General features: G+C 47.2%; 3 protein-coding genes across 4 annotated transcripts; 1 reads left to right on the top strand and 2 right to left on the bottom strand.

Moving 5' to 3' along the window:
* Nucleotides 1-1,119: 1,119 nt before the first annotated feature.
* On the bottom strand, nucleotides 1,120-1,771 carry LOC116909471 (apoptosis regulator BAX-like). Its single transcript, XM_032913059.1, has one exon. The coding sequence runs from the start codon at nucleotides 1,766-1,768 to the stop codon at nucleotides 1,190-1,192; it is 579 nt and encodes a 192-aa protein (XP_032768950.1). The 5' UTR covers nucleotides 1,769-1,771; the 3' UTR covers nucleotides 1,120-1,189.
* An 8,298-nt stretch (nucleotides 1,772-10,069) lies between these two features.
* Ccdc200 (coiled-coil domain containing 200) lies at nucleotides 10,070-14,439 on the top strand. The gene is made up of 4 exons (XM_032912433.1): nucleotides 10,070-10,156; nucleotides 12,644-13,031; nucleotides 13,450-13,499; nucleotides 14,413-14,439. The coding sequence occupies exons 1-4, from the start codon at nucleotides 10,070-10,072 to the stop codon at nucleotides 14,437-14,439; spliced, it is 552 nt and encodes a 183-aa protein (XP_032768324.1).
* Nucleotides 14,440-17,434: 2,995 nt separating this feature from the next.
* On the bottom strand, nucleotides 17,435-25,371 carry Tmem106a (transmembrane protein 106A). Of its 2 annotated transcripts, XM_032913814.1 has the most exons (9): nucleotides 25,288-25,371; nucleotides 24,913-25,031; nucleotides 23,754-23,980; nucleotides 23,202-23,265; nucleotides 21,707-21,860; nucleotides 19,782-19,922; nucleotides 19,634-19,677; nucleotides 18,324-18,377; nucleotides 17,435-17,968 (listed from the first exon to the last, which is right to left on the bottom strand). In XM_032913814.1, the coding sequence occupies exons 3-9, from the start codon at nucleotides 23,959-23,961 to the stop codon at nucleotides 17,848-17,850; spliced, it is 786 nt and encodes a 261-aa protein (XP_032769705.1). In that variant the 5' UTR covers nucleotides 23,962-23,980; nucleotides 24,913-25,031; nucleotides 25,288-25,371; the 3' UTR covers nucleotides 17,435-17,847. The 2 variants fall into 2 exon arrangements, with proteins under 2 accessions (XP_032769705.1, XP_032769704.1); XM_032913813.1 differs by having other exon boundaries at nucleotides 24,913-25,321.
* Between the last annotated feature and the right edge of the window lie 32 nt (nucleotides 25,372-25,403).

Here is a 25,403-nt window from a genome sequence, read left to right as displayed (position 1 = left end):
CCCCTGCATTTCTTCCCCTCAGAAGCATGGTCTCCATCTAATTTGCATGCTCCGCCCAGTCGTGGGCGTGGCCACTGACAGTCAACTCCACCGTAGCCGCCCTAAATGAGCGGCAGTAGATTTCCTCTTTTGTTACAGGTGAAGAACAAGCAGAAGACGACTTAATGGGTTTCTTGGAATCTGGTGTTCCTTCCACCTTTTTCGAAGACAACATGGTTGACACACAATACACACAAGAAAAGCTAGTTAGTTAAGTAGTTAATTTATAGGCAGGTATTTTTTAGCCCTGCCTAACTTTAAACTTGGAATTTGTTATTATTAAATATCGTTGTTAAATATCGGCCCGCGCCCGACCGGGTAGAGCACACCAAACCAACACGGTTCCATGTGGAGAGATTTAATGATAGAACGAGACAAGGGGAAGGGGCGAGAGAAAGAAGAGAAAGAGAGGAGGAGGGCAGAAGTCTGCCTTTTATTTGGAATGTGATATATCTACTCCCAGGTGGAGGTGAGAATTGAGTCAAAAGATCTTCTGGGAATGTATGGCCGTTACCATGGCAACAGTGACAAAAGAAAAAGGTGTCGCTGTTGGAGTAAAGGCAATTCCTGATACCAACAGAATTCTCTTGCCTTTGCCTCCTGCTCCAATGCCTGGCTTCTAAAAGCTTTTCATATGTTGAGAATCTTTTCTGTGATGTGAGTTGGGTTCTTTTGTCTTCCTTCTTTTCTTTTTTCTTTTTCTTTTTGATACAGTGTTTTGGAACTCAATATGTAGTTTGAGTTATGGGGCATTCACCAGAGAAGACTGCTTGAACATCGGTTTATGCCAATAGAAAGTCTTTTTTTTAAAGATTTATTTATTTATCTTCGGACAACTCAGAAGAGGGCATCGGATCCCATTACAGATGGTTGTGAGCCACCATGTAGTTGCTGGGATTTGAACTCAGGACCTCTGGAAGAGCAGTCAATGCTCTTTTTATTTTTTTTTATTTTTATTTATTTATTTATTTATTTATTTATTTATTTTCAAAATGGATCTGAGGTTTATTGGCGCCTCCCCCAGGCCACCATTCCCACCCCTCCCAATAATTACAAAAGTAAGAAAAATGCCTTTCCCCGTTCCCCATTCATCCCAGGAAAAATGTCATAATTTATGAAGAAAAGACACAGTCCAAGGCAGCAGGAGGCCTCAGCCCATCTTCTTCCAGATGGTGAGTGAGGCGGTGAGGACTCCAACCACAAAGATGGTCACTGTCTGCCATGTGGGGGTCCCGAAGTAGGAGAGGAGGCCATCCCAGCCACCCTGGTCTTGGATCCAGACAAGCAGCCGCTCCCGGAGGAAGTCTAGTGTCCAGCCCATGATGGTTCTGATCAGCTCGGGCACTTTAGTGCACAGGGCCTTGTGCACCAGTTTGCTAGCGAAGTAGAAAAGGGCGACCACCCGGCCCCAGTTGAAGTTGCCGTCTGCAAACATGTCAGCTGCCACACGGAAGAAGACCTCTCGGGGGGAGTCTGTGTCCACATCAGCAATCATCCTCTGCAGCTCCATGTTGTTGTCCAGTTCATCTCCAATTCGCCTGAGAAACTTGCTCAGCTTCTTGGTGGATGCATCCTGGGGCGGCTGCTCCAAGGTCAGCTCAGGTGTCTCCCCAGCCATCCTCTCTGCCCGATCCTGGATGAAACCCTGTAACAAAAAGGCCCCTGTCTTCATGATCTGTTCAGAGCCGGTGGGCCCGCCGCCTCCGAGCTGATCCCCGGACCCGCCCATCACTGCCGCTGCCTCTCGCCGGGGCAGTCAATGCTCTTAACCACTGAGCCATCTCTCCAGCCCAGAAAGTCTTTATTAAGCAGTCCAGCAACTACACAGGGTGTTCAGGATCCCAGTGTAGCCCCCAGTCTTTCTCAGGGTGTTCTTTTAAGCACAAAGGCCATGTTCTGGGTTGGCATACTTCGGTTAACAAGAACAGTTAGTCAGAAGCAAAACTACAGACGCCACAACGCAAGCTTAGTACGTTTAGAGAATACAGACTTTGACAGACTAGGCCTTTGTTTTAGTTTAGGCAATTGATGCTGTCTATGTGCTGAGTTTTACAGCCTGAACGGTACGTTTATCATGTAGTCAGTCTGGGGGCCTTCTAAGGTCTGGTGCCCTGTTATAGTCCATACTGGCTTTAAACTTGAAATCCTCCTGCCTCAGCATCCCAAGTGCTGGGATTACAAGCGTGAGCCTTTACTCCCTGATTTTGTCTTGTTTTGTTTTGTTTTGTTTTGTTTGTTTCTTGAGGCAAGATTTCTCTGTATAGCCCTGCCTGTCCTGGAACTCAGAGACCCATCTGCATCTGCCTCCAAATGCTAGGATTAACAAGTGTGTCACCATGCCAGGCTCTGGATGTGTTTTGTCTTTATCTCTCTGTGTGTCATTTGTTTTGGGCGGTTTGTTTGTTGCATGGTTTTCTTTGTCTGTCTCTGTCTCTGTCTCTCCGTCTCTCTCTGTCTCTCTGTCTCTCTGTCTCTCTCTCTGTGTGCGTGTGTGTGTGTGTGTGTGTGTGTGTGTGTAAGAGAGAGAGAGACAGAGAGACAGAGACAGAGACAGAGACAGAGAGACTGAGGATCCAATCTACCACTCAGCATTAGTCTGTCTAGTGTCTCTGTCTTAACTTCATTGAAAGTCACAGGCATCACTATCAGTCAGACCCACATGATTCTTCTGGACCTCAAGATAGACCCCAAATTTCAAGAGAGGTGAGAACAATCTTCCTAGTTCAGGGAAGGTCTGCCTAAGTGGTGGTGTATCAGACAAGGATACAGTGACAGAGCAGTGGGCTTGGGAGGTCTTTAGAGCCTCAAGTCAGGGGCCTTCCCATAGCCTTTCATGCACTAAGCCTCATCAGCCCTAAACATCTTTCTACATGGCCCCGGTCTGGCTTGCAGGAAGTCCAGCACCAGACCTTGAATCCTAATTCTGAGTTTAGACCAGGGAGTGAATGCTCTCCCTTTGCTCTGCCCACAGAACCTGGGGGGGGGGTTTCCACTTATGTTTAGTAAGAGCTGTGTCTGTGAGGCATAAATTGACCTGTCTGGAGTGTCCCAGACATCTGTCTTTACCTGCATTCTGGTGGTCCCCAGACTCCTGCAAACCCTCCCATGCCAGCTCAGTCTAACTATACAACCTCTCAGTCTTCTGAAGAGCCAGTTCAGCATGGCCCCTCAGTTGAAATGACCTCTTCAAATCTCCAGTCTGTCCAACCTGCTCTCGTTTCTCAGCTCCTGAACACTGTAAGCCACTCCCCTTTCCTGTCACAAGTCCCCACTTTCCTTTGCATCAGGCACTTGTATTTTTGTGGTCCTTTAAATTCTATGCTTGGGGACTAAAGCGATGGCTCAGTGGTTAAGAGTAAATACTATGGGGCTAAAGAGATTTTCCAGAGGAACCAGATTCAGTTGGTTCAAGGCAGCTCATAACTATCTATAACTCCAGCTGCATAGACATATATAAGGGCAAAACACCCTTATATAAAATAAACTTTACAAAATTTACAAAATCTGTCTCCTTTCCATTCTTAAGAACATTCGATTTTCATTTGGGAGACCTTGGTTCGAGCTCTAGCTGTGTCACTGTGTCATGGGGACCAGGTGTCTGAGAGCCTTTAAGAGGTTCAGAGGAGTAGACTTGGAGCCCCACCTCCGACTCTCAGTTGACTTGCTGTGTAAACCTGGTTGAACTATTTCTCTGTTTTCCTAGGTGTCTTCTCATGCAAACCCGGGAGGCCAGACTAATGGGCTCTAGGATTATGCCAGGGCTCTGCCTCCCTGAGCACCCAGTTTCCAACCCCCTATCCTACCTTGAAGCGAGAGGAGCTGTCCTCTGTGCTGAACCTCTTGAGATTTGAGCGCCTGGGCTAAGTTGTTCTCAAGAGATCCTGGTTGTTCACAATGCATCTAGAGCCTCCTGGGCCCAGACAACCACAGAAGCCCAAGAAACAGGGTGAGGCTCAATGGATAAAGCACTTGCCATGCAAGCATAAAGACCGAAGTTCAAATTCCCAAGCATCCAGTCTGTTTATCCAAATCTCTGGGGCAAGAGATAGGATGCCCTAAAGAGATCCCCCTCCTTCTCCCCACAGTGCTTAAGGTCAGCCTGTGGTTACACGTATCACCTAAATATAGGGTTTTTAGAAAAATGTATTATTGTTTTAAAAATGTATTCTAGTTCTCCAGGAATAAGCTTAAAAACTTTTGTTTTAGGGAGCTGGAGAGATGGCTCCAGGGCTAAGAATGCTGGCTGCTTTTACAGGTCACTCAGGTTCAGTCTTCAACACTAATATATACATAGCTCACAACTGTCTATAATTTGGGGCTGGAGAGATGGCTCAGAGGTTAAGAGAACTGGCTGCTCTTCCAGAGGTCCTGAGTTCAAGTCCCAGTAACCACGTGGGGGCTCACAACCATCTGTAATGAGATTTGGTGCCCTCTTCTGGGCTGCAGGCATACATGCAGGCAGAATTCTGTATAAATAATGCACAAGCATGCAGACAAAACACCCATATATAGCCAAGCAGTGGTGGCACTGAGACGGCAGAGGAAGGTGGGTCTTCTGAGTTCAAGGCTAGCTGGGTATACAAAGTGAGTTCCAGGACAGCCAGGCCTATACAAAGAAACCCTGTCTCAAACAAAAACAAAAACAAAAACAAAACAAATTAAAACAAAAACACCCATACATATACATAAATCTAAGAAATATTGTGCTTATAATAATTAATGTGTGTGGGTAACGAGTGGGGGGCATGTATATGACACAGGACACATGTGGAGATCAGAGGACAATGTAAAGGAGTCATTCAGTTCTCCTCTCCTTCTATCTTGTGGACCCCCAGGATCAAAGTCCGGTTGTCAGGCTTGATTGTAAGTGCTTTTATTCACTGAATTATCTTGCCAATCCTAACGTGGGTATTAAAAAAGGCTACATATTTCTGTCGGATTTTAATATTTCTATACCAGCTTTATCTTTTTGTTTTGGTTTGTTTTTGTTTTTCCAGACAAGGTTTCCCTGAACTCACTTTATAGATTAGGCTGGTCTCAAACTCACAGAGATCCACTGCCTCCCAATGCTGGGATTAAAGGCACGTGCCACTACCACTCTGACCACTCTGCCAGCTTTATCTTCTTAGTGTTTTCTTTGGATATATTTTCTTCAGCTCATTACCCTTTAAAGCTTTTTGTATTCTGATTTGGTAAAGATCCTACAGCTGGATTTTATGCTGTGTGCAGGTGTGCGTGCAGGTGTGCATGCAGGTGTGGGTGCAGGTGGGCATGCAGTGTGGGTGAAGGTGTGCATGGGGTGTTTGTGCATGTAGAGGACAAAGGTCAGTGCTGGATATTGTTTTTCAGGCGCCATCCACCATCCACCTTGTTATTTTTGTTGTTTTTTTTTTAATTTTTTTTTAAGACTTATTCATTTATTACACTGTAGCTGTCTTCAGATACACCAGAAGAGGGCATCAGATCTCTTTACAGATGGTTGTGAGCCAACATGTGGTTGTTGGGAATTGAACTCAGGACCTCTGGAAGAGCAGTCGGTGCTCTTAACCGCTGAGCCATCTCTCCAACCTCCTGTTTTGTTTTGTTTTTTAAAGATTTATTTATTTCATGTATATGAGTACACTGTTGCTGTCTTCAGACACACCAGAAGAGAGCATTACAGATGGTTGTAAGCCACCATGTGGTTGCTGGGAATCGAACTCAGGACCTCTGGAAGAGCAGTTAGTGCTCTTAACCACTGAACCATCCCTCCAGCCCTATTTTTGTTGTTTTAACGTTTTGATTCTTTGTGAATTTCACATCATGCACTCCAATCTCATTCCATCTCCCCATCCCTTCATATCTGCCCTCTGCCCTTGCAGCCTTCCTCCAAAAGAAAAAAAAAAATCTCACCATGAAAGCTGTGGTGATCCCCTCCTCCTTCCCACAGTGCTTAAGGCCAGCCTATGTCACATGTATCACCCAAACATAAAGAGAGTTTTGAAAAATGTATTATTGTTTAAAATATTGTATTCTATTTCTCCAGGAGTAAACTAAAAAAAACCCCTTTGTTTTAGGGGGCTGGACAGCTCACTCTTGCAGGGTGTGGTTCGAGGCCTCTGGCTTCTGCTACACTGTCAATACTTGATCCTCACCGGGTCTCCTCATGGATATCCTATTGTTGCCCTGTGTAGTGGAGCTCTTGCAGGGGTCCTTGTTTGTGAGGGGCAGGGGTTTTTGTTTGTTTATTGTTTATTGTTGTTTTTTTGAGGCAGGGGTTCTCTGTGTAGCTTTGGCTGTTTTGGAACCTGCTCTGTACACCACCTCAGAGATCCACCTGCCTCTGCCTCCCAAGTGCTGGGATTAAAGGCTTGCACCACCACCACCACCTCCAAGCTATTGTTTTTGAAACAGTTTCTTTCTAGCCTGGAAGTCACCAAGTAGACTAGGCTTGCTGGCCTGGGCCTCAGGAATCAACCTGTCTGGGCGTCTCCATAGCACTGAGATTATAAGCATGCACCACCACACCAAAGCGTTAGGGATACGAACTCAGGTCCTCATGCTTGCCAAGCAACCACTTTACTAAGCCATCCTCCCACCTCCCCTATAGATTAAAAAAATAAATCAAAACAAGCTGCGTATTGCTATACAACCTCAGGCAGACCTGAGAGGCAGGCCTCTGGATGATTATAATTTTCTTGTGTGTTTTGTAATTTTCTGTGAGTTGCATGAGCCATCCCCTTCCCTGAGGAGATCATGTTTCAATCTGGAATAAATAGCTATAAAAAAAGAGGATTTGGTTTTTGTTTTGTCTTTTAAGGGGCCAACATTTTCTCCTTTAACTTTTGCAGGACAGAGGCACTAGATCAGGAGGATGGCTTGTATTCTGTGTCTGATTTCATCCACTTTACTTTACTTCTCAGATACGAGCTGCTCGGGACGCAGCATGTAGTTTATACCAGGAGAAAGCATCGCTGCTCATTTGTACAAGAGCATTGGGTGGGTACATAAGATAATGCAGTTTCGGGCTGGAGAGATGGCTCAGTGGTTAAGAGCACTGACTGCTCTTCCAGAGGTCATGAGTTCAATTCCCGGCAACCACATGGTGGCTCACAACCATCTGTAAAGAGATCTGGTGCCCTCTTCTTGTGTATCTGAAGACAGCTACAGTGTACTTATATATAATAAATGAATAAATCTAAAAAATAATAAAAAAAAGAATATAAAGCCTCCACTTACTGAAGCTTGTGCCTGATATTGCTTTTCTTTTAATGTGAGGACCGCATGCCTGTATACAGAGACTGACATCTGCTGTCTTCAATTGCTCTGTACTTCACTGACTGAGGCAGACTGCAGCAGCTCCCTGTGCCATATAGTCTAGCTAGCCAGCTCTTTTATTTTACTGAAAATGATTTTTTTTTTCATACAGTAATTTGGATCACGGTTTCTCTTCTCACAGATCCTCTCGGATCCTCCCTACCGCCCACGCATCCATCTCTAGGACTGACTTCTCTCCGTTAGAAAACGAACCAGAATAAAACAAAACAAGTAAGCAAATGGGGTGGGGGGAAGGGCATGGGAAAAGCAAACAGGGGCAGAGATGCACACGTCCACCCGCAAAATCTGTAAGAACACGAAATCAGAAACCACTCTCTATAAGCAAAGGATACAGAAGAGGCCATGGGTCTAGTGGCCCAGCGTGGACATCCATTTTCACATCGTGCTTCTCTTTGGATAAACTGACTCTAAAAACTGGGGCACGATGACTCACGAGAATGTCCCAGAATTTGAGGGGCTAAGGCAAGAGGAATGTTACAAACTCTAGGCCAGCTTGAGAAATAGAATTCCAGGCCAGCCTGGGGTGAGGTCCTGTCTCAAAATGAAGTGGCAACAACATTTATATAGAAAATGGTAAGAGGAAGTGAGGCCCTTCTACTGGAAGACTGAGGTAGGAAGGCCTCAAGCTGAAGGCCAGGCTGGTAACTTAGTGAGACTCTGTAGGTGGTGTTTGCTACTTTGTGAGTTTTTTCCACCCTTCTCCACCCCTTTTCCACACTGTCATCCCCCTAACACTAGATAGGAAAGAAAAAAGGATAGAGAGGAAAGGGGGTGATACCTTTAGTCTGCTTCCTGCTGATTAGGGGAATTGAGTCCTTGGAGCAAGTTTGATCTTCGATGGCAAGATATCTACTTTTTTCTTGTTCCTTCCTTACACAGGACTACTTAACAAACCTCGACCAACACCAAACAACCAACAACCTACCCCACCTTAGGGGCTGTGGTGGTTTGAATATGCTTGGCGCAAGGGAAGTGGTACTATTACAAGGTGTGGCCTTGTTGAAGGAAGTGTGTCACTGTGTAGGCGGGCTTTGAGGTTTCTTTCTATGTTCGAGCTCCACCCAGTGAGGATGAGACCTTCCTCCTGGCTGCCTTCAGAGGAGAGTCTCCTTCTCGCTGCCTTTGCCTTTGGCTTGGATCAAGATGTAGACCTCTCAGCTCCTCCAGCACCATGTCTGCCTGCAAGTGGTCCTGCCCACTACGATGACAATGGGCTAAACGTCTGAAACTGAAAGCCAACCCCAGTTAAGTATTATTCTTTGGACCAGAGAGATGGCTCAGTGGTTAAGAGCACTGACTATTCTTCCAGAGGTCCTGAGTTCAAATCCCACAACCACATGGTGGTCACAACCATCTGTAATGAGATCTAATGCCCTCTTCTGGTGTGTCTGAAAACAGCTACAGTGGACATATATAATAAATAAATATATATAATAAATAAATAAATCTTTTAAAAAGAGTTGCTTTGGGGGTTGGGGATTTAGCTCAGTGGTAGAGCGCTTGCCAAGGAAATGCAAGGCCCTGGGTTCGGTCCCCAGCTCCGGAAAAAAAAAAAAAAAAAGAGTTGCTTTGGTCATGGTGTCTCTTCACAGCAATGGAAACCCTAAGGCAGAAGTTGGTAGAGTTCTACATCTTGACCGGAAGTTCTACACCGATCTTAAACTTAAAAATAAAGAGAGGACCAGTGGGAGATAGATCAGTGGTAACTTGACCCGCATGCAAGGCACCAGTGACAAGTCTCATTTTCACCCTTTTTATCCAATCATGTTAAAGTACCCAGTCATGCGGATGACTCCCCTGGTGCTGGGGAAGGGATCATCACACTTTTCCTGAAGGACAAAGATCCAGCAAGACCAAGCAGCTTCTCACAGGGTCCCACTTTGAAGGCAGGCATTTTCCAGGCACACCAGCATGCTTAACAGGGCAGGCTGAGACACTGAGTGGCCGGCCCAAGTTCCCTCAGCTTGGTGACACAACCAGGGTTAAGCTTGTATCTGACACTCAAACTCCAGCTGATCCCACTACAGATAGCTGGAGGTGCGAGGTTACCTCACCCCTACCCTTCGCAGAGAAGCTCAGTTGGGACACATGTGTGTTCACACGCGCGCGCACACACACACACACACACACACGAGTGAAGCTCAGTTGAGGTTTGTATTTCCTTTCATCTTGACTCAGTACAAACGGTTCCTGGAAGAATGGAGAGAGACATAGGAGAGTGCTGGGGAAGAAAATTCCAGACAATTTGTGAGGAGGGAAGGGCCATCAGTGCGTCAGGAGCTACTGCCGGAAACCCCTTGGCCAGTCTCTTGAGAGATACTAGAAGAGAAAAATGCACAAGTTTTATTGCCACTCTGTCTTCGGGGGGCCTACTGAGAGGGCTGAGGAGGGGCTGTATCTTTTTCCTCCTCAGGACTCTGGAGGACTTACAGATGCTCCCCATGAAGAGCCTAGACCCCCAACACTTCAGTAAAAGGGTGATAAATTCCTTCTCCAGCACCCAGGGGAGTCATCTTCATAACTGGGTACTGCCCAGTTGCCCTGGTAGTGGCCACAGTGGCCACATTGTGAGGTGGTCCGGGTAACAGGCAGGTGTGATTGGGGTGGGAGGCAACAGAGGCATTTGGGTGCAGTGGCCTCATTTTGGGCTTTTCCTGCTCTCACCCCCTGCTGGGATTTTCTTTTCTTTTTTTTTTTTTTTTACTACACCATCATGGGTAGTGCCTACCACTGGGAGGCTCGGCGTCGGCAGATGGCATTGGACCGGAGGAAGGCGTTAATGGCACAGCAGCAAGAGCAGGTGCAGGAGAGGGGCTTGGTTTAGCAGGGTCCACCATGAGGGCAACAGGAAGTGGGGAAGGATGAAGGACTTCCTGGGAGTGGATCGCTAGCTTGTGAGTGCTGTCTGCTCGGGTAGGAGGCAAGTGAGCTCAGTTTTTCTGTCATAGGCTAGTGGAAAAGGGGACTGTAACCAAGAGGGTATTTGAAGAGGACAGGTCTCTATTGCCTGGGTTGACCATGAACTTCCGGGCTCAAAAGCTCCTCCTCCTACCTCAGCCTCCAATGACTAGTTCAGGGCAGAGCATGTATCTGGCCTGAAAGCTGTGCCATCTGGTGTAGCCCTCAGCCTGTGCGCTTCTGAATCCCTACAGAATTCAGAAGCGTGGCTGGCGAGGATGAGGAGCTGAAGTTCATGAGTTTAATTCATGTATAAAATTAGAGCATCCAATTTACATATTGGGAAAAATTTCTAAGCATTTTTGGCATAACTTGGGTGACTTTTTTTTAAACTTTTTTTTAAAGATTTATTTATTTTTGCTTATAAGAATACACTGTTGCTCTCTTCAGACACACCAGAAGAGTGCATCAGATCCCATTACAGATGGCTGTGAGCCACCATGTGGTTGCTGGGAATTGAACTCAGGACCTCTGGAAGAGCAGTCAGTGCTCTTAACCACTGAGCCATCTCTCCAGCCCCCGGCAGGGGGTGAGGTTTCAACTGTATTTTCTTGGGGAGGGGAACAAAGTCTCACTGTATAGTCCTTTGTAGACCAGGCTAACCTAATAATCAAATTGCCCAACTCCATCTCCAAGTACTGGGATTACAGGCATGTGCTATCCTGTCTGGAAGATCAAATGCTTTTTTATGAGAAAGAATTTTTGAGTGAATTTCACCACATAGCCCTAGTTAGCCTGGAGTTTACTATGTAGACCAGACAGGACTGGAACTCATTGAGATCCACCCGCCTTTCCTTGAGTACTGGGATTAAAGGTATATTTCACCATGCCTGAAATGTGTTTTGCTTGCATGGATGTTTATGTACGATGTACATACTCGGTGCCAGGGGAGGATATTGGATCCCAAGACTGGTGTCATAGTTGTGAGTTGTCATGTAGTGCTTGGAATTGAACCTCAGTCCCACCCAGATTTTGTGTGTGTGTGTGTGTGTATGTGTGTGTGTGTGTGTGTGTGTACATTCACATGTGTGTGTGCATGTTTGCACACCCTTAAGAGGACAAAAGAAAGTGTCAGATTCCTTGAAGCTGGAGTTTACTATGTAGACTATGTAGGTGGTTGGGAGCTCCCTGATATGGGTGCTGAAACAATGCGGCTCCCCTGAGAGGACAGCAAACATTCTTCACTGATGAGCCATCTCTAAGCCCGGAGCTCAAATGCTTATAATTCAGTGTACCCGTGGCTGGAGAGATAACTCAGTAGTTAAGAGTGCAGGCACGGGGCTGGAGAGATGGCTCAGAGGCCAAGAGCACTGTCTGTTCTTTCAGAGGTTCAAATCCCAGCAACCACATAGTGGCTCACAACCATCTATAATGAGATCTGGTGCCCTCTTCTGGTCTGCAAGCAAGCATGCAGATAGAACGCTGTATACATTATAAATCTTTAAAAAAAAAAAAAAAAAAAAAGAGTGCAGGCACTACTGTTCCGCTCCACGGAGCACCTGCACAAACATACAACATATTCCCCCCCACATAGAATTAAAAATAATAAAAGACGGAGGCTGAAGAGAGAGCCTCTTTCAGAGGACCCAGGTTTGATTCTTAGCACCCAAAGGGTGACCTCTTGCTTGTGGCAATCCTCCTGTCTCTACCTCCCAAGTTCTGCGATAGTAAGTGTGACCACATCCAGAAAACCTGTTTTAATATGCTTATTAAACTCTGGAGATGGAATTACAGCCAGTCGTGAACTGCTAATGTGGATGGAACTAGGTAGCTTCCTCTCCAGCCCCAGGAACTGCTTTTTTTTTTTTTTTTTAATAAATGATAATCACATTTATTTATTTATTTATTATTTATTTATTTATTTATTTATTGTGGTTTTCTTTCTTTGAATTATTTGTTTTATGTATGAGTACACTGTAAGTATCTTCAGACACACCAGAAGGGGGCATCGGATAGATGGTTGCGAGCCACCGTGTGGCTGCTGGCCGTTGGAAGAGTAGACAGGGCTCTATTAACCGCTGAGCCATCTCTCCAACCCCAGGAACAGCTCTTTATCCTCTGGCTTTAACAGCTGCTTTCAATGCTAAATTCCAACCCAGTAAATAGACACTGAGACTGGGCCACTTCCTGGCCATGAGTTAAGCAAAGGAGCCCAGCTATTCAGAACCATGCCTAGGCTACTATCCTGGAGAATGGAAACAGCCTCGGCCCTAGCTCCAGCCTCCAATTCAGGGGATAAAGACACTTCTCACAATCTACACTTCTCCCTTGCTCCACGGCCCAGTTTATTCCGTAGGTGAGTGATCACTTGCTGGGTGTTTCTTGATAGGAAGCAAAAAAACCGGAAGAGAAGAAACAGCATTCTGAGAAAACATCTCAGCCACATCAGGATTCAAAAGGGCCACAGCAGGATGCAAAGGGGACACATCAGGATGCAAAGGGGACACAACAGGATGCAAAGGGGACACAACAGGATGCAAAATGCCCACCACCTACACAGCCACAGCAGCAGGCAAAGCCGCAGGAGCAGGCACAAGCACAGCCACCTGGGCCAAAGTCACAAAAGGAGCCCGACCCTCCTACACAGAGCACCTTCAAGGACAGCCTCCAGAAGGACACCCAAAAGCAAGGATCCCAGACTAGATCCTCGGGAGCTCAACAAGACTGCCAGCAAGCCTGTAAAGTGTGCGATAAACCTCCAGTCCTTCCAGGCCCTGGTGAGTATGCGACCTGCGAGGGCGTGAGGTGAGGGGGCCCCTTACACCCATCCCAGTCCTGTAGTTTAGAAGTTCCATTGCCTCCTGTCCTGTCTAACCCTTCCCGGCCCCCTTGTCCTTAAGTGGCCTCCTCCTGGAATGAATTTCTTCCAACCTAAGGCAGCAAGGAAGCTTCTGACTAGAGCGATTGGGTAGGTGTCAGCCACTCTTCTAGGATGTGGCAGAAAAGGTTGGGGGGATGTTGTAGGCTATGGGCAGATACAACTTGAGCCCTGTAAAGTCTGGGACCACAGAATGGCTTCCTAGTGGAGATTCTTCGCAGGAGGTTTAATCTGTGTCTAGCCCCGGGAAGGGCCTAGCCCCACCCCCGGTATCCTTAGCAACTGCCAGATGAGTGACTTGTGCTTTGTCCCATCAGGTCTCACGAATGTTTGCCAGCCTGCCTCTTCTAAATATTCCCGACTCACGGTGAGAGGCAAGGGGGCTCTGGCTAACTGAGGGCAGGTTTTCCTGTGCCTGTGGAAGCCAAGGAGGATTTCTTAGCATAGGTCTAGGGAGAGAACTGGAATCATTTCAAAGTCACTTCTGGGTCTTGTTTTGACATTATTTTTGTGGTACAGGGAATTGAACCCAGGGCCTTGTGCATGCTAGTCAAATGCTCCACTCCTGGGCTGTTGTCCCCCATCTACTCTACCCTCCTTTAAAAAAAATCGTTTTACTTTAAAAGGAGTTTACTTATGTATTTTTGCACATGGGTGGGTGTCTGAGGCGGCCAGAAGACAGCAATGGACTCCCTAGAGCTGGAATTACAGGGGGTTGTTGTGAGCTGTCTGGTGTGGGTGTTGGAAAAACAGCAAGCAAGCACTTTTTCTTTTTCAAGACAGGGTTTCTCTGTGTCGTTCTGGCTGTCCTGGAACTCGATCATATACTGGACTGGTCTTGAATTTATAGACATTTGCCTGCCTCAGCCTCCAGAGTGCTGTGCTGGGACTCAAGGCCTGTACTACCCCGTGGCCTGCTGGGCTCCAGCCTCCTACTTTTTGAGTTTGAGGCAGGATCTTGTTACATCTGGGCTTGCTTGGAACTCACTCAGTACTCAAGCAAGTCTTGAGCTTGAGATCTTCTCACTTCAGCTTCCCAAGTAGTAGCCAAGGTTACAGACTTGAGTCACCAGGCCAGACTACCAGCTGGCGACTCCTAATCACTGTATAAAATGGCAGGGATGGGGAGGCCGCCTGGGTGGATTCTCAGCAGTTTAGGCTGAAGAGCAGCTGCTCTTTTACCTCATTTTTATAGTTCACAATATTCTCAAAGCAGAGCGCCCAGAAACGACTAACTTGTCTTGCTTCCTGTCTTTTGTTTTTGTTCGTTTGTTTTTCAGTCAACTAATTACATCCAGCAGTGGTGATCCAGAGATGGACTCCAAGACCTGATGATACCACAAAGCAAAAGCAAAACCCAAAAAAACAATCAACCGAACCACAAAACAAAAACAAAAAAAAAAAAAAACAAAAAAAAAAAAACAAAAAAACCCAACAACAACAAAAAGACAGCAACCACACTTTCTTTCCACCCAGCAATCTTTCTAATCCAAAAAGCCAGTTGCGTTTGGAAAGGAGACTAGCTGGGATTAAAATGTGATTCCTGAAGAGAACCAGGAGCCTGGTTAATGAGCGCAGGGTGAGGGAGGAGGGCGGCAGAAGGACCCACAGTGGACGTGGACGGAAGAGTGAGCCCATGCTGTTGCCCAGCCTAGGGAGAACAAGGTCTGGAAACCCCGCCCCCCATGCCCACCCCAAGCTTGCACCTCTTACAACTGTTACGGCTGTTCCTTATCGTGACGACTGACAGGCTCCACGGCTCGCTAATGAGCATCACTAGAACAGGGTCCATGCTTATTGAGATACCTGAGAAGGGAGGGTCAGAATCGGGGGTGGGGTTCAGTGGGGTGGGGAGCAGGGCCTTATATAATCCCGGGCCCATACTAGGTATTGAGCTGTTAAAACAGGTGATGCAGGAGGGGACTGAGAGAATCCAGAAGAGAAAGATGTGGCAGTAATGGGCTCAGGACACATGACCTTGGAAAGGAGAAGAGCTTACCGAGTCCTCAAGCCTCTTTCTTCCTAGGTGTCATACTTTCCACTTAGGAGAGGGGCCGAGAGATTTCCAGTCCAGACGGGAAGAGCGGGCAGGGCTGGGGACCCTCAGTCTCAGCCTCCAGGAAGACACAAATCCTAGGAAAAGCCTCTCTTGGTCACATCAGTCAGAATGGGGGACCAGTGAGTCATTTTGCATTAACACAGGGCATCAGCTCTGGGTTGGGAGGCTTGTGTTAGCATAGTCTAGGGATGATACCTGAATGGGGCACCTGGGACAGTATGGGGACAGGTTTGGAACCAGAATAGTATTCCAAAACAGTTTAGGAATACACAATGGAAGAAAGCAAGCCTCTAGAATAATCTCTCAGAAGCCAGAGGAGCACAACTTGTTTCCAAAGGTCTTGTACAGGAAAATCTGTAGCCTGAGGAGGTAACCAGTTGGTAAAGTTCCCTCATCTTACAAGTACAGAGGCCTTAGTTTCATCCTCAGAACCCATGTGTACTGGCTGGTTGTGTGTTTCGACTTGACACAAGCTAGAGTCATCACAGAGGAAGGAGCCTCCCTTGAGGAAATGCCTCCATGAGATCCAGCTGTAGGGCATTTTCTCAATTAGTGATCAAGGCGGGAGGGAGGGCCCAGCTAGTGGTGGGTGTCACCATCCCTGGGCTGGTGGTCTTGGGCTCTCTAAGAAAGTAGGTTGAGGGCTGGAGAGATGGCTCAGCTGTTAAAGGCTAGGCTCACAACCAAAAATATAAGAACGTAGGTAGGTTGAGCAAGCCAGTAATCAGCATCCCCACACACACACACACACACACACACACACACACACACACACACACACACACACACACACACACACACACACACACCATGGCTTCTGCATCAACTCCTGCTTCAAGTTCTCAACCTGTGTGAGCTCCTGTCCTGACTTCCTCCAAAGATGGATTGTGATCTGGAAGTGTAAGCCAAATAAACCATTTTCGCGTTAACTTGCTTTTTGGTCGTGGTGTTTTTGTTGCAGGAATAAAACCATAACTGAGACATCATGTAAGGAAAGCTGGGCTTGGTGGCGCATGCTCCCTACCCGAGCACTAGGGAGTCGGATGTAACTAGCTACCCTGTTCGTAAATGTGACTGTTCGTAAAGATAGTGCCTGGCACAGGGACACAGTCCCAGCCTGAGAGGTAGAGGCAGGCAGATCTCTGTAAGTTTGAGGCTAGCCTGGTCTACATAGTGAGTTCCAGGACAGCCAGGGCTACCCAGTGAGACTCTGTCTCAAAATAAAATACAAAAAAAAAAAAAAAAAGTACCCAAGGAAGAACACCCAAGGATGTGCTTTGACCTCCACACACGTGCGCATGCACGCACACAAAATCAAATACTTGGTGGGATGTGGAACACAGCACCCCTCACTTCTCTGTCCAGGAATAGCTCTTTCCCTTCAGCATGGCTAAATAACAATTTATTGTTAGAAATCTTTTACATTTGTTGGTTTGTACACTTCGATCTCAGTTCTGTTGATACACCTCAACCCTGGCTACCCAGGAGGGAAAGCTCGGTGACGACAGACTTCCTCTCCCTCCTTGTATCCCCAGGCTAGTCAGGCTAGTTAGACAGTTCTGACATCATCGTTTCCTTGCATCCTTACTTCAAATTCAGCCTTCCCCAACCACGTGGCCTTTCGCCGGCAAAGGCTGGCTTCAGAGAACACATGTTCCTGCTCTCCCAGAACACAGACATCTCTACCTGGGGTCCAGTAAAAAACTGGGAGTTACGGGCAAGGAAGGAAAAAATCTGGTGAATCTGTCACTCTTCACAGTCACATCCCAGAGGACGGCAGAGGCCTCGGGGACCGAGGGGGCCTGATGCAGAGAATATACGAGAGCCCCATGGCGTTGGCCTGATATCAATAGCTTATGTCCTTCAGGCTTTCTGAACAGAGCCCCTGGGCCTACTCAACTGCCTGTCCTACCTGTGTCCACTCACACAGGCTTAGACATTTTCCTTTAATAAAGACCACCTCAAATGGCTCTGCCTTTGCTCTAAGGTAGACCAGATGGCTCCCCCTCAGCTACTTGGCTTCTGCTGTGAAGACAGCATTAGAGCTGTTCTACAGAGAGGTTTAGATGCTGTAATTTGCCTTCCTGGAAACCAGGGACAGCGTCCCGAACCAGGAAGGATGAGGACCATACTGTCTACCTCTCACTGAGAGAACCAGGCCATCACCATCATTATCAAATGGCCAAAGCAGAACAGCACAGGAGAACATTTATAGTCACCTAAGACGACCGCGGACACAGCACTGGATGTCCGGAAAGCCACTTATTACTGAGAGGAAAACTTGAAAAAGATCCATCCATGTTGCGAAGTGTAGCTAGAACTACATTCCAACTGAAGATCCACCTGGGTGGAGCTGGGTAACCAACATGCTCAGTCCCAAGACGATGCCAAGTTAGCCATTCCTCCACACACGGACCACGATGACATGACATCCTGTCTGCACGATGACACTCATCACAAGTGACTCCTGGGGATCTGAGGACTCAGGAACTAGGACATTGTTACAGGAGCTCCATGCACTGAGGGTGTTAGGGGAAGGCACAGACAAAAGCAGGACGTTTCCTCCAACAAAGTCACTACAGTCTTTCCTAGAGCTCCATGGAGCGGAGCTGCAGTCCCGCTTGCAGGTGCCTGGTGTAGAAGGGCAGCAGACAGATCAGGCTGGGTGAGGGAGCTCTAGATGGGGCATTGACATGTTTTCTCTGCAGTCCACATATTCGAAGCTCTCGAAGGGTAGCTGTTGTGGATGGGTCAGGTAGGAGCAGGTCAGAGCACCCCTGGAGGGGAAGTAGGGCTTGTTGTAAAGTCTGGAGGGAAAGCATAGCTTTGGCCTGGTTCTACAGAGTGTGTGAGGCTGGTTTCCTAAGATCTTCCTCCCACTTCCTTCTGCTCCCTGCTGTGCCAGGACACTGAGGCAGCTGCCTCACGTGTTCTGGAAGCTCCAGACAGGGCGCATGAGCAGGATCTGTATAAGATAAGAAAGATCCGGAACAGGCCCTAGGACTTGCTAATCTCCGGAGCTAACACAGACTCATGATATCAGCTACCAGGGCTCTTTCTCTACTTGGTGAAATACAGCTAAGGCGAGACTGAAGTGGGAGTGGGGACATAGGAATTCCACAGCATACTTACTGGATATTCACAAGGATATGGTGGACTCTGATTTTCGGCCATGTACAGATTTTGCTGAGAGAAGGGGGGGGTGGGGGGACAGAAGAGATGAGACATTGAGCTTTGTTTTACAGTGAGCAGATGGGGTCAGGAAACTCAAAGAGGGGACTGACTTACAAGTTACAATGCACACATTTTCTTGCCTCCCACCAGGAGCCTCTCAGATGTCACCCTTAGCCCTTAGTCTCTAGGATGAGCCTGGCCATCCATGTTCCTGGCCCAGGCACATGCTGACCTCTCCCTTGGCAGAAAACTAGATATTATTCTTCTACAGAGATCCAAAGAGTCCAACTCACATAAAGATTAACAAAAGTCCACCCTATTCTAATCCATGTCCAACCGGAAGAGGCTGTGTGGACTTTTACCCTTGCACATTGCAGTCCTAGCCACAAGAGGGCAGTCCTGAGGCAGGTTCCTGAGTCTGAAGCAACCAGGAAATCAGGAATCAGAAAGTGGAGACTTTTAAATTTTTTTTTTTTTTTTTTTTTTGGTTCTTTTTTTTTTCGAGCTGGGGAAATAGGGCCTTTAGGCAAGCGCTACCACTGAGCTAAATCCCCAACCCGGACTTTTTAAATTTTAAAAATACATTTAGTAGCTGGGTGGTGTGGCTTGCACCTTTAATCCAACCATTTTGGAAGCAGAGGCAGGCAGATCTCTGAGTTTGAGGTCAGCCTGGTCTAAAGAGTAAGTTCCAGGCTGGAGAGATGGCTCAGTGGTCAAGAACACTGAATGTGGGGTTGGGGATTTAGCTCAGTGGTAGAGCGCTTGCCTAGCAAGTGCAAGGCCCTGGGTTTGGTCCCCAGCTCCGGAAAAAAAAACAAAACAAAACACTGAATGTTCTTCCAGAGGTCCTGAGTTCAAATCCCAGCAATCACATGGTGGCTCACAACCATCTGTAATGATGCCCTCTTCTGGTGTGTCTGAAGACAGCTACAGTGTACTTACATATAATAAATAAATAAATCTTAAAAAAAAAAAAAAAAGTTCCAAGACAGCCAGGGCTACACAGAGAAACCTTGTCTCAAAAAACAAAAACAACAACAACAACAACAAAAACATTGAGTGTAGGCACACTCAAGTAATGGCATACGTGTGGATATCAAAGGACAATTGTGGGAGTGGGTTCTCTTTCTCTTCCTATCATGCAAGGCTAGAAGATTAAGCTCAGGTCACGGTGGCAAACACCTTTACCTCACCAGCCCTTCGCTTAATATTAACTGGGTTTTTAAACCAAGAAAGGGTAGGAAGAGAGGAGACTAAGGGATACTCACTATGTGTTTTCATCCAAAATCCTGCTGGCAACTTCGTAAGGCATCTGTCAACCAAAGAGGCACAAGGTGAGCTGCATCTGAGGCTGCCCCCTCTCCAGTACCACACTGCACGCCCGTGTGTAGGGCTGGCCAGGAAGAGGGAAATTACCTGCTTACTGGCCAAAGGGCCAATGTGCAGGCGGAAACTGCTGGTAACCTGGCCTACCACAGAGGTCTGGTGGAGCACCTCGGCTGTCAGCTGTGTCACTGTGACGGGATAGAAGTTGCTGTTGGTGATGTTCAGGACATTCTGGAGATGACAGCAAGGAGAAGTGTAATCTTAATTTTTTCAAAACTTATTTTTAATGATGGCTTTAACTTCCCTTGTAGCCCACCATCCACCAGAGAGGTAGTAGAAAAGAAAGGATACGGAGCAACCAGAAAAGGATACAGAGGAAGTGGACCTGTTTAGAAAGGTTCTTTGGAGCAACACCCATCTGTGTTGCCTGGAAACCAGCAGTTCAGTTCACAGGTCAGCAGCAGCTCGATCCACTCGCAAACACCTCACGGATACACCAGCAGTCCAGTGTGGTAGAGTTAGCAACAGTAGTGACATGACTTAGCAAGACAGCCAGGCCTCAGCCTTGCCTCAAGTCAGTAGGAGGGACCAACAGGAACGCCAGGAGTTGTTCTCGGCTGTGCCTCTTCCAGAGAAACAAAAATCAGCGTAGATGTGAGACCCACAAGCCTCGCACAGCTAGCTGTACCAGCAAACGAAGCTCGGCCTCTGTCATTCCATGGAGTCCTATTTATACTCTCTCCAAACATCATGTGTTCTCCATGTGGCTTCCTTCAGTCCGTGTATCTAATCAGCCCGAGTCCTCGGAAGTGGCCAGAAACTGCAGCACACCACCAGAAGTTCTTTGGTTCATTTCTATGTATTGTGTCCTGACAAATGCAGTTCAACTATGCAACGTAAGGCGGACCAACACATGAGTGTTGTTAGCAAAGGATAGTTCGTCACGTGTCCTTTCACATGCTTGCTTTAGCAGAACATCCTCTCTCCCGTGTCTGCTTCAGTGAAACGTCCCTTCACGAGTCTGCCTTAGCCTTTCACCTGTGTCCACTTTAACCAAATGTTCCTTCACTCGACATGCAACCACTTCCCAAAGAATCCTTGACTTTCCACTTCAGAGAAGAAACGGTGACGATGGCTCTCCATGGAAGGGAGAAGACAAGCAGCAGCCTGTCTCTTTGGCCTGAGTCCCATCCTACCCTTTTTTGGCCTCAGGTACAAAGGACTCTGAAGGCTCTTAAAGGCAAAGGTCACTTTTCAGGAGTGACTGGGTTGGGTTCTGTGGTGCACCCCTACAGTTCCAGTTATTCTGGAGACTGAGAGGGTCACTTGAGCCCAGGAATTTAAGACTCAACTTAGACAACACAGTGAGAACCTACTCATTAAAGTTGCTGGCTCAGGATCCACGAATGTTTGTGTGTGTGTGTGGTGTGTGTGTGTTAAGACAAGGTTTTTCTGTATAGCCCTGACTGTCATGGAACTCACTCTTGTAGACCAGGCCAGCCTTGAACTCACAGCGATCTGCCTTTCTCTGTCTCCTGACTGCTTGGATGAAAGGTGTGCACCCCCACCACCTGGCCAGATTTTAAAATGATTAATTTTTATGTGCCTTGGTGTTTTGCCTGCACGAGTTTCTGTGTGAGGATGTCAAATCACTTGGAACTGGATTACAGGCAGTGTGAGCTGCCTTATGAGTGCTGGGAATTGAACCTGGATCCTCTGGAAGAACAGCCAAGAAATGCCAAGCCATTTCTCCAGCCCTCCAGTATCCAGTTTTTACCCTGCTCTATTTCTCATCATTTTTTTTTCTGGACATCTCTATTCTTCCCTGTGATCGATCTGGCCCAGATTCTGATTCTCCACTGTTTGGAGTCCCAATGCCATACAATCTACTACGGGACTCATGTTGCCTCGGAATCTTCTGCATGCCACAAGATCCTTGGTACCCACACCATAGGCTACACAGAGGTGTTTGGGGGAAGAAAGTGGGGGTGGAATGGGGAGCAGCTACCACATACCGTCATGTTGAGCTGTACATGAGTTTCATCGAAGGCGACCGTAGAGGAGTTGAGGCCTACAGGATGCACAACAATGTTCCGTGGATACAGGAAAAAGATGGTGAGGGAGAAAATCAGCAGGCAGATGGTCACGGCCAGGAACACAGAGAGCTTCCTGTGGGAAAGCATGCCCCACCCCCATGAGAGAAATATGAACACCAAGGAAACTTGGAGGGGATTCAGTCCCCTATTCCCTCCTCTCCAGACAACTGGCTTTCTCTTGCACATAGCTGGCAACGACACTCTTAGCACTCTAGCTGTGGTTTAGCACGGGATTGGAACAACCTGGCTTCCACTCCCAGCTCTCTATCCCCATGGACACGACGCAAGTGACACTACTTAACATCTTCAAAGCCCAGGATAAAGTGGAGATAATTGTATCCGTTTCACAGAATTTCCTATGGTCAACGGAGGAAAAAAAAATTACTAATCCCCTGTTCCTGGTGCACAGCAGGATCTCAACGAAGGCTACTATCACTACTGGGAGCCGGTCCATGATTATTTGAGAGCTCTGAGTTTTAATATTTAGTTAAAGTCAAAACTTTGAATGGGATACCCTTTATGCACACTGTTCAATCGGAGATATGAATTAAAAGAGACAGAACTCTGCATTTTATGAGGGACACTCCTTGTTTCTAGTTTTATCACAGAGGGATACTTGTGGGCGTTAGTTCGCTCATACCATGTGAGGCCTGGAGTTTGAACTCAGGTCGTCAGGCTCGGGGGCAAGCACCTCTACCTGCTGAGCCATCTCCCGGGATAGTTTCGACTTTTAGTGCAGTGGCGGGGGAGGAGGTGTGCAACAGCTCTCAGGCGGAAGCTGAGGGTCTTTGGAGGGGGTGACACTGATTTATGTTTAATGAATGCTGACCACATGCAGGATCATGGGCACCAGACTGAAGCCCAGGGCTGCTTCCAAGGTTCCAAACTGTTCCAGAACAGATCTGAGCAGCTGGTTTTCAATCTCTCTTAGGAAGAATGGAAGATCTACACTGCAATAGCAAAGGGAGCGGCGACCAGGGGGATTGGTTCTCTCATGGAAGGATTCGCACGGCCATGAAATGGCCTTAACTTATACCTACTATAATCTGTGCTGCCTTATTTTTTGTTATATTTTGACTGACATGTAAGTGTACATATTTATGGGGTATGATATTCCAATATGTTGTCTACATTATGAAATAAAGTTTATTAGCAAAACTATGACATGTATTTATTGCTAAAGATCAAACCTGGGCCCTCTTGCATGCTGGCTAAGCAAACACACTATCAGTGAGCTACAATCCCAGCTGCTAATACGATCATTCTTAACCAAGGGCGATCCTTGGAAACACATTCATATAAATTTGAGCATAATGGGACGCAGGTTTCTAGATGAAAACTCATGGGGGAAAAAATCAGGAGATCAAAAGAGGAGAGACAGGTGAGGCAGCCCCTAAGGATGTATAAAGCTCACGTGCGTCTGGGCTTCAGCCTTTGGTCTCCATAAGGGATGAGGGCCACCAGCTGCTTCTCTAGCTCTGCAGAGGGAAAGAGAGTGAGAGAGAATGCCAAGAAGTGCCTGTGACAAATATGTCCTATGCCAGCCTCCCCCGAGTATCCCTCTATTCCATCTAGCGGTGGCAGAACACGATGCCTCTGTCCCACAGCAGGCTTGAGAACACCATCAACAACGAAGTTGACCCCCTAGCTTTCAGCTCAAAGACGAATGTGACTGCCATTACCAGGTATGAAGAAACACTGAGTCACTAGGAAAGTCAGAGGTGTCCCATTCCTTTGTTGAGGTCATTTTTAACTTCCTAAACCCCAAGACACTGGCTCGAGGAACAAACAAACAAGCCACTTTCTGCTAGAAGCTGAGGAACAGAACCACGGCACGACCTGGATATTTTTTCTTGTTCAGCCTCAGACTCAGCAGGTGAGGTCTCTCTACTCCAGGAGCTTCAGAGGGGCAGGTCTGGCTCACTCCCTGGTTTCTAGGATATTTCCAGAGCCTTGGGCTACTCACCTTGGGGGATCTCCCCATTGCCTTGGCAGGTAGGACAAGTCACAAAGCTGGTACTCGCAGCCTTTTCACAAGGCACACAGGAGTGTGACAGCTTGCTGTTACCAGTGCTGAAGTAGTTGGCAGCCTTGCTGGCCATGGCAGGGTTATCAGGTAGGATAGACTCATCCTCATCCTTCTGAGAGGTGAGCTGGGAGAATGCCTTACCCATAGTTCAGTGGGATTTTTCACTAAGAAATAAAACAAGGTTTCAGAGCTCTCAGCCTATTAGCATGGATGCCAGCTTTTAAGGTTTTAAGATTGGCAAGAAGCCCTATCATTCTCTAAGCAAGCTTTTGCTTAGGGAAGAAAGGTTTGGGCAGTGCCTTGAGGATTTTTTTTTTTTTTTTTTTTAAAGAGTTCAATTCAGAGAAACCAAAAAAAAAAAAAAAAAAAAAAAGCAGAAGTTATTTCAATTTAAGGGACTTCTGTAAGTGAATGTATAAATTTTTTTTTTAACCAGGAAAAGCTGAGCTGTTATTTATTTCCAAGAAGGGGAAGCTGAGTAGGACTAGGGGCAGGAACCATAGCAGTCGCTAAGGGTCCTTTTGTCTTTCCTAATCAAGTGATTACTCTGTAGAAATCTCAGAGCGCCAGGGAAGATATGCCTGAAGTCCGCTTGGGAGTGTGGAAGGCAGCTCCCATTCGGGAGTCCGGCTGGAAAGTAGGGTTTCTTTTTTTCTTTTTCTTTTTTTCAGAGCTGGGGACCGAACCCAGGGCCTTGCGCTTGCTAGGCAAGCGCTCTACCACTGAGCTAAATCCCCAACCCCGAAAGTAGGGTTTCTTAAGAGGTGAAACTGAGGCTAAGAAACCCTGTGAAACTGGACTGGGAGGGAGCCTAGATCTGGTCTTCATTGCTTTCTGAGATCTCGGGAGTCTGTTCTTCATTAGGAAAGGTCAAGGTTGGGGTTGGGGATTTAGCTCAGTGGTAGAGCGCTTGCCTAGCAAACGGAAGGCCCTGGTTCGGTCCCCTAGCTCCGGAAAAAAAAAAAAAAAAAAAGGAAAGGTCAAGGCTAAATCTGAACTTTCCCCCGAATCCCTGAGGAGTAGGGGCTGGGATGAAGTGGTAGCTCACTAGGTCACATTCAGGTTTTCCTGGGCTAAAATAAAGACCCTCACTCACCTGGTTTAGATCTAGGATTCCAGGCTCTTCTCGGCAGCAAGATTGGGTTTTCTGGAATGCTCCTTTGGGAGAAGGGCCTCTAGGGTAGGGTGGAGGCCATCAGCTCCCTTTAGAGAGACCTGAGAGAGTGAATGTGCCGAAGGTAGGGAGTAGGGACTCTTGCCTACCGGGAGGGTCAAGTTCCCTTTTACTAGGAGATTCTCCTATGGTGGGCAAGGAAGGAAAGGTAGGACTTCACGGAGGAAGGATTTTAAATCCCACCACACTGGCCGTTAGTCAAATTTGGGGACTATGTTTTGGGCGTCAAGAAAGTCCAAGCATCTCTGATTCTTGCTTTGTAAAGGGAAAAAAGATGGGGTCCTGGGGACGCCTTACCAGAAGTTGACAACGCCCTCAGCATAATCGAAACTGCGGGAGCAGCGGGAGCAGCACGTTTATCACAGGCTCAGAGTCCGAGCCGGCTCGGCCCCGCCCCTCGGCCCCGCCCCCTC

The sequence above is a fragment of the Rattus rattus genome, chromosome 9 (assembly GCF_011064425.1).
Source record: "Rattus rattus isolate New Zealand chromosome 9, Rrattus_CSIRO_v1, whole genome shotgun sequence".
NCBI lineage: Eukaryota > Metazoa > Chordata > Mammalia > Rodentia > Muridae > Rattus > Rattus rattus.
Note: the sequence above shows the minus strand (reverse complement) of the source record. Positions and strands in the feature narration are given on the sequence as shown.